General features: G+C 40.6%; 1 protein-coding gene across 2 annotated transcripts in view; it reads left to right on the top strand.

Moving 5' to 3' along the window:
• lin9 (lin-9 DREAM MuvB core complex component) overlaps positions 1 to 13,413 on the top strand; it is a 156,545-nt gene that overhangs the window by 60,689 nt on the left and 82,443 nt on the right. For both annotated transcript variants that reach the window (XM_073056107.1, XM_073056108.1), the window contains exon 2: positions 10,791 to 10,823. In XM_073056107.1, the coding sequence (XP_072912208.1) occupies positions 10,791 to 10,823 (33 nt within the window). The remainder of the gene's footprint in view (positions 1 to 10,790; positions 10,824 to 13,413) is intronic.

The raw sequence follows: 13,413 nt of genomic DNA, 5'->3' as shown, positions 1-13,413 counted from the left end.
CAAGTTTACCCAATTCTCTTTATAAGATTAAATGCAGGCAAAAGCCCGGTGATCCTCTTCCACAGCCTGTTTAATATGTCTGACCTACCAGGTTTTGTACTCACTGCCCTGACTGATGAAGACAAGCATGCCATATACCTCCTTTGTCACCTTGTTTATTTGTGTTACTGCTTTCAGGGTGCTAAAAGAGCACTCTGTACATCTTGTATGCCATCTTGGACAATGACTCCCATCCACTCCATAATGTACTGGTTAGGCACAGGAGTACATTCAGCCAGAGACTCATTCCACCGAGATGTAACACTGAGCGTCTTCTTGCAGCTGCCTTTGAGCAGGAGGTATCATCTGACTGTACAGTGTATAGGCAGAGACTAAATACCACAGCACCAGTGGTGAGGACCAAGATGGTATGGTTAAGGGAGGTGGAGAAGTGCTTACTGGAATGGGGCAGCTGCTTAATTGGGCAAAATGTACTGGTTCTGGTGTGTCCCAATTACCTGGAATCCACTGTATGTATATTATTGTAATGTATAGTTTTTTTAAAATTGTGTATTGGTGCCACAAAATAACATAGTTCAGAACATATGCCAGTGATATTAAATCTGATTCTGAAGTCCCATACCACTAGATGCAAGAACAACTACTTGCCTTTAACCATTCTGTTCTTGAACCAACGAGCAAAACCCTGATCAGTACTGTTTAGTAACATTATTACCTCTTTGGTCACTGCACTAAAATGGACATGTTTGGTTCTGACTATGTTTTTGTAACATAATTGTAGGTAACTTTATTTAATTTATGTATTTTTCTTGTTACTGCAAGCAAGCTTTTCATTGCACCTGTACTTGTGTATATGACTTAGCTTTCACTTTAACTACGTATCTTAATCCAGAGTTCTCCTCACGTGACCTTGCTGCTTTAGCCTTCCAATATGCCTCGTTCAGTGCAACTGTGACATTCTTATTGAGTAATCTTTAAGAGCAAACCACAAACTTTTCATGGAGACAGGGCTTTTTGATATTTGCGTGTATGTGCATAAATTTAACTTCAAGAGGTTACAATTCAATTTCAGTGTAGGTTTCCTTTGAATTATTTGGGTCTCTGGTTTGTTGGCAGCCATGTAGCTGTGAAGCAGTGGTTTTGTTTAGCACTGGAATTTCTGGAGGGATAGAGGAGCAGATCTGAGTTCAGACATTCATGAAATTCTTCTGTGTCTCAGAGGGAATTTGAAATAGCCTGTGAGGACTCTGGTAGATTGAAGAGTGGAAATCATCTGCTGCTGAGAATGATGGTTCTCTGGAAGGTGTAAGTCAGTAAGTAGTATTGCCAAACAATGAGATGGCTAAGCTTAAAGCCTCTAGTCCTTGAGCTGCTCGTTTCTGATTTAATCCATTGTCATTGACACATGAGCTAATCCAATGTTGGTATAATCCTTTAAATTTATGCGCTTTAAAACTCCTTCCTATTCAGTGACAGCCTCCACTTTTAAATCTTCCAGGATAGAAACCTAGAAAACCTACAGCACAATATAGGCCCTTCGGCCCACAATGCTATGCCAAACACGTACATTAGAAATTACCTAGGGTTACCCATAGCCATCTATTTTTCTAAGCTCCATGTGCCAATTCAAGAGTCTCTTAAGAGACCCTATTGTATTCGCCTTCTTCACCATTGCCAGCAACCCATTTCACGCACTCACCACTCTCTGCATAAAAAAAATCCCTGACATCTCCTCTGTACCTTCTTCCAAGCACCTTAAAACTGTGCCCTCTCGTGTTAACCATATGCTGCTCCAGTTTCTGATTTTAATTATTCCACGTTTAATAGCTGTCTGTGGCCTAAGTTCTGTTATTGCAAAGCGTTTCCAAGCACCTTAAGCTACATCTGAACAAGCTTTTATCACCTCTATTCATAATTTTGTTTCACTTAATGGTAAATCATTTCTAAGAAGGCTCTTGTGATGCTTTCCTTCATTAAAAAGGCTTTAACTAAACAAATAGGATCAGAAGATGTAGAACCATTGTAAGTAGAGTTAAGAAACGACAAGGTCTGATCCTGATGGGAGTTGTATACAGGCCCCCAAACAGTAGCAAAGATGTAGGGTATAAATTTCAATGGGAAATAGAAAAGGCATGCAATTTTATGTTAGTCATGGGGATTTCAAGATGCAGGTAGATTGGGAAAATTAGATAGGTGCTGGATCCCAAGAGAGAGAATTTGTAGAAAGCTTACAAGATGCTTTTTAGAACAGTTTGTGGTTGAGCCTACTAGCAGAAAGGCTATTTTGGATTAAGTGTTATGTAATGTAACAGATTTGATTATGGAGCTTAAGGTAAAGAATCCTTGTGGGGCAGTGAACATAATATGAATGAATTCACCCTGCATTTTGAGAGGGAGAATCTAAATTCAGATGTATCAGTATTACAGTGAAGTAAAAGGAATTCCAGAGGCATGAGAGTGGAGCTGGCCAAAATTGATTGAAAGGGAATGCTGGCAGGGATGATGGCAGAGCAGCAATGGCTTCAGTTTCTGGGAGTACTTATCCGCAGGGGATTGGTTCCAGGACCCCCCACGGATACCAAAAGACGTGATGCTCAAGTCCCTTATTTAACCTGTCCCAATGAGGTGGACCTTAGGACCCAGTGGAACCCCAGACATTATTTAACCTGTCTCAGTGCGGTGGTCTTTAGGACCCGGCGCAGCTCTGAATCCGCAGTGTTTCTGTTCACGAAAATAATCACGATCATGATTGAAAATAAAGTAGAAGTAATAAAGTGATCGGAAAGAGGTGAAACGCCATCGGGCATTGGAAAAGAGTAAGGCTACAGTTGGACAACAATCGGAACAATTTTAATGGAGTGTGTGAAAGGCCCTGCCCTGATGAAAGCTACAATTATTACGAAGCAACACAGTGTTTTGATTATTGAAATACATATGTTTCTTCAGTGTTTTATATGCATAGAAAGGTAAAATATATACTACGTACTAAGACAAACATTTGACTAACTTACACTGAATAATACCGGATGTACCTGTTCCGACTTCAAATCCGTTTTAAAAACGGACTTAGGAACGGAACTCCTTCATAACCCAGGGTCTGTCTGTACTTTTAAATCATCTCTAGATTAATTACAATACCTAATACAATGTAAATGCTATGTAAGTAGTTGGTATACTGTATTGTTTAGGGAGTAATTACAAAAAAAGTCTGTACATACTCAAACAACGAGTGCTGGAGAGAGAACTTCTGGGTTTTCCCGATCCGCGGTTGGTTGAATTCGCGCATGGGGAACCCGCGGATAAGGAGGGCAGACTGTAATTCGGAAGGCCCAGGATAGATACATCCCAAAGATAAAGAAGTATTCTAAAGGGAAGATGAAGCAACCATGGCTGACGAGGGATGTCAAGAACAGTATAAAAATAAAAGAAAGGATGTATAATATAGCAAAAATTAGTGAGAAATTGGAGGATTGGAAAACTTTTTAAAAACCAATAGAACGCATTAAAAAAATGAGAGAAAAGATAAATTGTGAAGGTAAGTTAGTCAGTAATATCAAAGAGGATAACAAAAGAGATCTCAAATATATAAAGAGTAAAAGAATCAGAATTACATTTAATCTCTAGAATATATCATGATGTCTGTTGTTTTGTGGCAGCAATACACTGCAATACATAATAAAAATTATGAATTATGATAAGTGCATACAAAAATAATTAAATAATAAGTAATGCAAGAAGAAAAGGAAAATATTGAGGTATTGTTTGTGGGTTCATTGTCCATTCAGAAATATGACAGAGGGGAAGAAGCTGTTCCTGAAATGTTGAGTGTATCTCTTTAATGGTAGCAATGAGAAGAAGGCATGTCCTTAATGGTGGATGCCACCTTTTTGAAACATAGAAAACCTACAACACAATACAGGCCCTTCGGCCCATAGAGCTGTGCCGAACATGTCCTTACCTTAGAAATTACTTAGGGTTACCCATAGCACTCTATTTTTCTGAGCTCCATGTACCTGTTCAGGAGTCTCTTAAGAGACCCTATCGCAGGGGTGTCAAACTCATTTTAGGTCACGGGCCGGATTGAGCAAAATGCAGCTTCATGCGGGCCGGATAGTCGGACGCGTGTGAACGCAGCTTTCGTTGCCTCCGTTTTTTCAGCCTGCTCTCATGTGTCTCAGTCTCTGCTATAACTACGAAGTGTTTCACTTTACAAATTCCGTTTCTTATGAAGAAGACTGCCGAATAAACACTAAAAACCCTGAAAACCTGGTACCTGAATAAACTCAGCATTAGCCATATCATACGCCATAGGCGCTTTGATTACTGGGGCCAGCTTTAATAGTAATTAGATATTATCTCGTGGGTCAAAGATAATTCCACCGTGGGCCGGATTTGACATATATGCCCTATCGTATCAGCCTCCACCACCGTTGCCAGCAGCCCATTCCACACACTCACCACTCTCTGCATAAAGAAAACTTGCCCCTGACATCTCCTCTGTATCTACGTCCAAGCACCTTAAAACTGTGCCCTCTTGTGTTAGCCAATTCAGCCCTGGGAAAAAGCCTCTGACTATCCACATGATCAATGCCTCTCGTTATCTTATACACCTCTGTCAGGTCACTTCTCATCCTCGGTCGCTCCAGGGAAAAGAGGCTGATTTTTGAGGCATTGCCTTTTGAAGGTGCCCTGGATGCTGGAGAGACTGGTGCCCATAATGGAGCTGGCTAAGTTTACAACTTCAGGTGGCTTCCTGTGACAATCCTGTGCAGTGGCTGCTCCATAACAGATGGTGATACAACCAGTTAGAATGCTCTCCACAGTACATCTGTAGAAATTTGTGAGTGTCTTTGGTAAGATACCAGTTCTCCTCAAACTCCTAATGAAGTATGGCCTCTGTTGTGCCTCTGTAATTGCATCAATATTTTGGGCTCAGGATAACTCCTCAGAGATGTTAACAACCAGGAACTTGAAATTGCTCACCCTCTCCACTCATGATTCTTCGAGGACTGGTGCGTGTTCCCTCGACTTGGCCTTCTTGAAAGTCCACAATCAATTCCTTGGTCTTACTAATGTTGAGTTTCAGCTTATTTCTCCCAACCCCACTCAACCATTTGATCTATCTCACTCCTATACACCACCTTACCATTGTCTAAAATTCTGCCAACATTAGTAGTTGCGATTTTGGATATTGAACCTCTGGAAAATGATGCTGGAGAGGTAGTAAGGAGGGGGGACAAAAAAATGGTGAATGAATTTAAGTAGTTTGCATCAGTCTTGAATGTGGAAGACACTAACAGTATGCCAGAAATTCGAGAGTGTCAGGGGGTAGAAGTAAGATTGGATAGAGAAGGTGCTTAGGAAGTTTGAAAGTTCTGAAGGTAGATAAGTCACCTGGACCAGATCGACTGCATCCCAGGATTCTGAAAGAGGTAGCTGAAGAGATTGTAGAGGTATCAGTAATGATCTTTCAAGAATCACTGGATTCTAGAGTGGTTCATAGGACTGGGAAATTGCAAATGCATTCTTTAAGAAGGGAGGGAGGGAGAAAAAAGGAAATTATACTGTAGGCCAGTTAGCCTGACTTCAGTGATTGGGAAGGTGTCGGAGTCCATTATTAAGGATAAAGCTTCATGGTACTTTGGAGGTACATGATAAAGTAGGCCAAAGTCAGCATGATTTCCTTAAGGGGAAATGTCTGCAAATCTTTGAGGAAATAACAAGCAGGACAGATAAAGAAGAGTCGGTGGATGTTGTTTATGTGGATTTTCAGAAGGTCTATGGCAAGGTGCTGCACATCAAGATAAGCATATTACAGGAAAGATAGGATCATGGATAGAAGATTGGCTGGCTGGCAGAAGGCAAAGAATAATAATAAAAAGGGCTATTCTGGTTGGCTGCCAGACACTGGTGATGTTCTGCAGGGGTTGGTACTGGAACCGCTTCTTTTCACATTATATGTTAATGATTTGAATGACTGAATTGATAGCTTTGGGGCCATGTTTGCAGATGGTACAAAGATAGGTGGAAGGGCAGATAGTGTTGAGGAATCAGGGAGTCGGCAAAAGCAGTGGTACCCAACCACTGGGTTGCAGACTGGTCGGGCCGCAAAGCATGTGCTACCAGGCCACGAGGAAACGATATGAGTCAGTTGCATCTTTCCTCATTCACTGTCACACCCACTATTGAACTTGAACACACACGAGGTCATCAGTCGGTCATTAACCTACAAATACTCAATGAGTAAAAAACAAATGTCGCTTGAGAGTTTCTTTGGAAGAGGGGGCATAAAAGGCCTAACAATGATGATAACGCAGAGACAGCTGAGGCCAAGACTGCAAAAAAAGAAAGCTTCCTTCAACAGAAAATACGAGTTGTACATAAAATATGGCTTTAATGCGACTTGTAACTCGCACAGTCCAAGCCCCTGTGTGTGATATGTGGAGACAAGCTGTCTAATGAGGCAATGAAGCTCTCAAAACTGCTTCGGCACCTTGAGTCCAAGCACCCTGCTCTTAAAGACAAACCCGTTGAGTTTTCTGAGCAGAAAAAACGTGAGCAAGCGGGACAGAAGCAAGTGCTGAGAGCCACCACCTCCACAAACGCTGCTGCTCTGAGAGCATTGTACTTGGTGACTAGCCGTATTGCTAAGGCTAAGAAGTCTTTCACTGTTGATGAAGAGTTGATTCTGCCTGCTGCCAAGGACATGTGCCATGAACTGTTGGGAGAAGCTGCATTTAGCAAGATGGCACAGGTTTCTCTTTCAGCTACAACATTTTCAAGGAGAATCGATGACATAGTGGAGGACATCGAAGCACATCTTCATGTTGTCAGATAAAGTGTCTGCTTTCAAAGCCAAACTGGAACTGTGGGGACGGCGAGTGGACAGGGGCATATTTGACATGTTCCCAACATTAGCTGGGATTTTGGGAGAGACATCACCTATCTTCGCTGTCAACAGAGTTCGAGCATTACTTCCCAATCGCAAATGACCCAAGACGTGCAAAGGAATGGGTCCATGACCCATTTGTGAATGTCCCCGGTAAATCATCCATGTCAGCACAGGAAGAAGATCAACTCCTCGAGCTTGCAAATGACGGTGGGCTGAAAAGTATATTTGACATAACATCTCTGCCGGCATTCTGGATGAAAGTTGAGGCTGAGTATCCTGAGATAGCCACGAAAGCACTGAAAACATTGCTTCCATTTCCAACATCATATCTCTGTGAAGCGGGGTTTTCTGCAATGAATGCAACAAAAACTAAATTGCGGAATAGACTGAATATAAGGAACCCCCTTCAAGTATCGCTGTCTCCCATCACCCCTCGATAGGACCGTCTTGTTGCAGGGAAACAAGGCCAGGGCTCCCACTGATTCAGCGATATTGGTGTGTTGCAATGATTTTATATGTTCATACAAGGAAAATTTGAGCTGTGTGTTTAATATCCAAACATTACTTAAAATGTTATGATGCTATTCACTTATAATTGACTTTTCACTATATTTGTGCGAGGAAAATATGCACTGTGTATTTAATATTAAATTCATTAAATAATCCCTTTTAGAAACAAAATTGAATGTATTAGCCACTTATAAGTGACTTAGTTGACTTGTCACCTATATTCTGGTCGTGATTAACACCCCCTGTACTCCCTCCCCCGGGTCGGCCAGTCCGCAAGAATATTGCCAATACTAAACTGGTCCGCAGTGCAAAAAGGGTTGGTGACCCCTGGGCAAAAGGACTTGAACAAATTGGGAGAATGGGCGCAGAACTGTCAGGGGTAATATAGTGTATGCTTATGCATTTTGGTCGAAGAATAAAAGTGTAGACTATTTTCTAAAAGGGGAGAAAATTCAAGAATCAGAAGTACAAAGGGACTTAGGAGTCCCGCTAACTTACCAGATGAGTCTGTGGTAAGGAAGGCAAATACAATGCTAGCATTCGTTTCAAGAGGACTAGAATATAAGAGCAAGGATGTGATGCTGAGGCTTTATAAGACACTGGTTAGACCACACTTTGAGTACTGCAAACAATGTTGGGCCCCTTACTGAAGAAAAGATGTGCTGGCATTGGAGAGGGTCCAGAAGAGGTTCACAAGAATGATTCTGGGAATATAAAGGTTAATGTATGAGGAGCGTTTCAGGCCTGTACTCACTGGAGTTTAGAAAACTGAATATTGGAAGACCGAGATAGAGTGGATGTGGAGAGAATGTTTCTTATTGTGGGTGTGACTGTGACTAGAGGGCACAGCCTCAGAATAGAGGAGCGTCCATTTACAATAGACATGAGAAAGAATTTCTTCAGCCAGAGTGGTAAATCTGTGGAATTCATTGCCACGGACAGCAGCAGTGAAGGCCAAGTCACTGAGTATATTTAAAGCAGGTTGATATTTTCTTGATTAGTCAGAACATCTAAGGTTATAAGGAGAAAACAAGAGGATATGGTTGAGAGGGATAGTAAATCAGCCACGATGGAATGGCAGAGCAGACTCAATGGGCTGAGTGGCCTAATTTCGGCTCCTTTGTCTTTATGGCCATATCAGGTTCTATCACCTCCCGACTCCATCGAGCAGATATCCTTCCTCACCTGGATTGCCCCCCCCCCCATTTATTCCTGCTGTCTCCCTGCATTCTCTTGTGTCTCCATTTTAATTAAATTTGTTTTAATCTCTTTGAGGATAAGCTCAGGTTCAGTGAAACATGCCAGAGAGATGGAGAAAAAAAACAAATTTCCATCTGTGCCCATCAGGAGTGTGTAAAGCTGACTTTGGTGCAATATGCAGGCTGAAATTGTGTCTGTAGTATCTCTGGATCCAGCAGCCTTCTGGTACTCCCATGTCCATGGAGTACTTGGGCCTCATTAGTATCCTGAACCCTGATGCTTCTTGAAGAAAAATTTACAAGCTATCTAATGAATTTAATTGAGGTTTATGAAGGAGTGATTGAGAGGATTGATAAGGGCAGGGTAGGCCTTAGTAAAGTTATTGACACTGCCCTATACGGTAGGCTGATCTGGAATGTTCGAACGGGTGAGTTAGCCAACTAGATACAAAATTAATGATAGTAGTAAACAGTGGGTAGTAGTGGCTGGTTGTTTGGAGACCTGTGATCAGTGGTATGCTGCAGGGATTGGTGCTGGGTCTGGTTGGTTGTTAATGATTTGGATGAGAATGTGGGTGGCGTGATTTGTAATTTTGCAGATGACAACAAAATTGATGGTGTGGTGTGGTTGGCAGTGGGGAATGTTGTCTTTGGTTACAACAGGATATTGAATGAAGGGCCTGTTTTCTGAAAAGAAAAACTATTAATCTGCAGATTTAAAAAAAACTGCAACTGTTAAAACATCAGGTGTTTATGGCAATAGAACTAAGGTTAATGTTTTATCTGATAAAGGGTCTGTGTACTGAAATGTTAATTGAGTCATAACAATTATTGCTGGAAACACTTAGCAGGTCAGGCAGCATCTTTGGAAAGTAAAACTTTTGGAGTTATCATTCAGATCTCATGAAGACGAGACTTGAAGCTTTAATTCTGTTTCTCTTTCCACTTTGCTTCCTGACCTGCTGAGAGCATGTTCTGATTTTAATATTAATGTTTTAGTAATGTTAGTTGATGGAGAGACAGTGGCTGGGAACAAGGAATAATTCCCCTGTTGCTATTCAGAATGGTGGAGTGGGACCTTTCACATTAATTTGAAAGGACAGAAGGAGGCCTCAGTTTAACTTCCACAATAACTTTTACCTATCTTTATAAACATGTAACAGAAAGCATTGTAACTCAATGCATCATAGCTTGGTATGGCAACTGCTCTGCCCAAGACTTCAGGAAATTGCAAAATTGTGTGCACAGTCCTGTTTATCACAAAATTCAGCTTCCTTTCTCATGGCTTAGCCTATACTTGTTGCTGCCTCTGGAAAGCAGCCAACATGATCATCAAAGTCCTCTTCTGCCCCGGTTATTCCATCTTCTTCTGCCCAATAGTGGGATGGAGGTGTGGGGAGGTACAAAATCTTGAGAACACATACCACTAAGTTCAAGGTCCACTTCTATCATAATGTTGTCAAGTTCTTAAAAGTACCTCTTGTATGATAAAGATGAACTCTTAATCTCTCAGTCTACCTCTTCATGGCCTCGTGCTTTGTCTACCTGCACAGCACTTTCTCTGTAAACTATATTCGTCTTCTCTTATTGTTTTCCTTTTTAAACTACGTTGATGTATTTGTGCATAGCGTTATCTGTACGGGTGACATGCAAACAATGCTTTTTACTGTATCTCAGTACTTGTGACAATAACAAAGCAATTACCATCTGAAGGACAGCACTTTTAGCAGTGGAGCAAAAGTGTGGAAGGGTCATCCTGGACTTTTGGGTGGTCCCAAAGACGAAGGAATGCTGAGAGAGGGATAATAGAATGGGCTGGGTTTGTGAAGAAACTATGCATATTCTTTAAGGATTAAAGACAAAATCCTATAATTCAAAATCAGAAGTAAGTTTCCTTATAGCTGGAGAATGAAATTAACAGTTTCAACCCTTTGAATTTCCAGTCACTAAGCAAATACTCCTCAGCTGTTTTCTTTAACCAGGTGAGCTGATGAGACATTAGTGACATGTAATGGTATGTCACATGATAGTGACATAATTAGCTGTTGCTGGGATTTTCTGGCAGTATTGAGAAGTTCTTATCAATGAAATGGAAAGTGAATTCTTTGTGTCGATAAAATAAATTTTCATTATGGTTTTAAGCTTCAGTCATACTTGGTAAACTAATCGCCATTGTTTTTCACTTGCAGGCTCATCAGCAAAGGCTCTTGTGAGTTTGAAAGGTAAGGCATTCGTCTTCTAATATTAAATATGCTTGGCCTCCCTGACACCTCCTATTTAAGGCATCAAACAAACTTAAGGCCAAGTGTTGTGCAAGTATGTGTGGAGTAAAGCTTCCTTTGCTCTGCCTAAACAGTGAGCCAGTATATCCCCTCAGCACTGGGCCACACTAGTGCGGTGCTGAATGCACAGGCTTCTGGATTAGGGACCAGGGTATGTAAAATCTGTTTTGCATTAGACTCTTCCAGCCACAATAGATGTGACGCATCGTGGCTTTGAATAGGATTTGAGCCATGGTTTCCAAGCTGAAAGGCCACTTGATTTCTTTGATTTCTTCTAAACTTACTGTGAAAATGGTGCTGCTTATTGCACATGGCTGATGTGGTGGTGGTTTGGGTAAGCCTGTATTTCCTAACCACCATTATCAGAATCCTGATCTGATTCACTCAGTTATTTTTGCTGCTAGCCTCTTGACTGGAATCACTTTCTTGTCAATTAAGTGGTCAGTGCTTGGTCCAATTCATTGATGACTGGACATAGAGCAGTACAACATTGGGAGTAAGCCCTTCAGCACACAATGTCTATGCCAGCTGTGATGCCAACCTAACTAATCCCATTTGGTTGCACATAATCTGTACCCCTCGATGGAACACAGAACAGGAACAATATAGTTCTAAGTTTGAAGACTCTCACTTCAGTATTAGCAGCAGTATTCTGAATCCTGATTCCAGGAGCTTAGTTTTCTTTCTAAGAAGAAAATGTTGGAAATACCCAGCAGGTCAAATAGCACCTTTGGTAAGAGAAACAGAGTTAATGGTTTGCATTGAAAACCCTTCGTCAGAAATGGGAAGGAGACAAAAGTTTTTTTTTGATCTGCAAGGGTGGTGAAGGAAGAAGAGGGTTTAATGGGGTAAAACTGGTTACCATGGGGATCAACTTTTTTTAAAAAAGTTTACCTACTCAATGATTGAAAAGTGAGTCCTCCCACAGATATGGCCTGCTGAGAATTTCTAGTTCTTTCTATGTTTTATTTTAGATTTCCAGCATTCAGAACTCAGAATTTCTTTGACTAGGTTTTCATTATCTGTCATCTCCAGCCTTGGGTTTGCAGTATTGTTGTCTTATGCACCCTCGTGGGGTTGAGAATGTGTTTTTGCTGCAGTTCTGAGGTGACCAATGTGAGGTCTCAATGATATTTTTCACCCACAGTTGGAGCAAGGGGTGGTTGGTGAGGCAGGTGGGAAGTTTAAGAATTGATGTGTCCTTCCATCTTTTATGTTGTTCTGCTTTGCTTGGCTGAGGTTTTTAGTGCAATCCTAAATACAGCTTCTCTGCTAACCTATGGACTGACTTTCCAGGACACTTCATCTCATGCTCTTGATATTTATTATTTATTTATTACTGTCATATTTTCACTTTTTCTCAGCTCAAGCTGGTTAAACCAGAGGTGCCAACATAGACAAGCACACTCATTTCTCAATTGCTAGGAACTTTTGGACTATTCTACTGCTGTTTAATGTTGTGGCTTTCTGGAGATTTACATAAATATTGCTGTGTAGGGCTAATTGTTTAATACTATCGTAGTGACTTTGGGATGATGCAGTTGTAGATAGTACTATAGGGACAGTGTATACCTTGTTCATGTTCCATCGTCTTTGCATTTCCTATTAAATTTAATTCAGCATATTTCTGGTGTTTTTCACTTATTGATTTCTGTGAGTTGTGTGTGTTTGGAATGGCTATATCTGTAAAGTAAATTGTTCCTGCTTGTTTATCCTGTACTATTATATCCAGACAGTTATTAGGGATTGTCCTATCTGTAATAATTAATCAGTTGCACATGATTGGTAGAACTCTTGACTCTAAAAATGTGATCAGACAGGGCATGCCCTTTTCTCACTGTTAACATCAGGTAGGAAATACAGAAGCCTGAAGGCACACAAACTTAGCGATTCAGGAACAGCTTCTTCCCCTCTGCTGTCCGATTCTTAAATGGACATTGAAGCTTTGGACACTACCTTACTTTTTTAATGTACAGTATTTCTGTTTTTGCATATTTAAAAAAATGCAATATATCTAATTAATTTACTTGTTTATTATGTTTTATTTAGTTTATTTTTTCTCTCTGCTACATTATGTATTGCATTGAACTGCTACTGCTAAGTTACCAAATTTCATGTCACATGCCAGTGATGATAAATCTGATTCTGATGTATAGTGTCTTCTGTGAGTTTGTATTTTAAAGCAAGATTTTGGTAAATGATGTTTGCCTGTGTAAGTAATTAGATTGAGTTAAACTGCTACAGGATCCTGTAATGTGCTGGATTCTTCCTTTCTATTATTTTTTAATTTCATTGTTATTATATTTTTGTATTTGCACAATTTGTTGTCTTTTGCACATTGATTGTTTGTCCTGTTGGGAGTGGTCTTTCATTAATTGTATTGTGTTTCTTGCATTTACTGTGAATGTCTGCAAGAAAGTGAATCTCATAGTTGTATATGGTGACATATGCAGAGTTTGATAGTAAAGTTACTTTGAATTTTGACGCAGTCACCGACTAGGATTTCCAGGGGTTGTCAAGGGTGTTTGCA

The sequence above is a fragment of the Hemitrygon akajei genome, chromosome 9 (genome assembly GCF_048418815.1).
Source record: "Hemitrygon akajei chromosome 9, sHemAka1.3, whole genome shotgun sequence".
Lineage (NCBI taxonomy): Eukaryota > Metazoa > Chordata > Chondrichthyes > Myliobatiformes > Dasyatidae > Hemitrygon > Hemitrygon akajei.
Note: the sequence above shows the minus strand (reverse complement) of the source record. Positions and strands in the feature narration are given on the sequence as shown.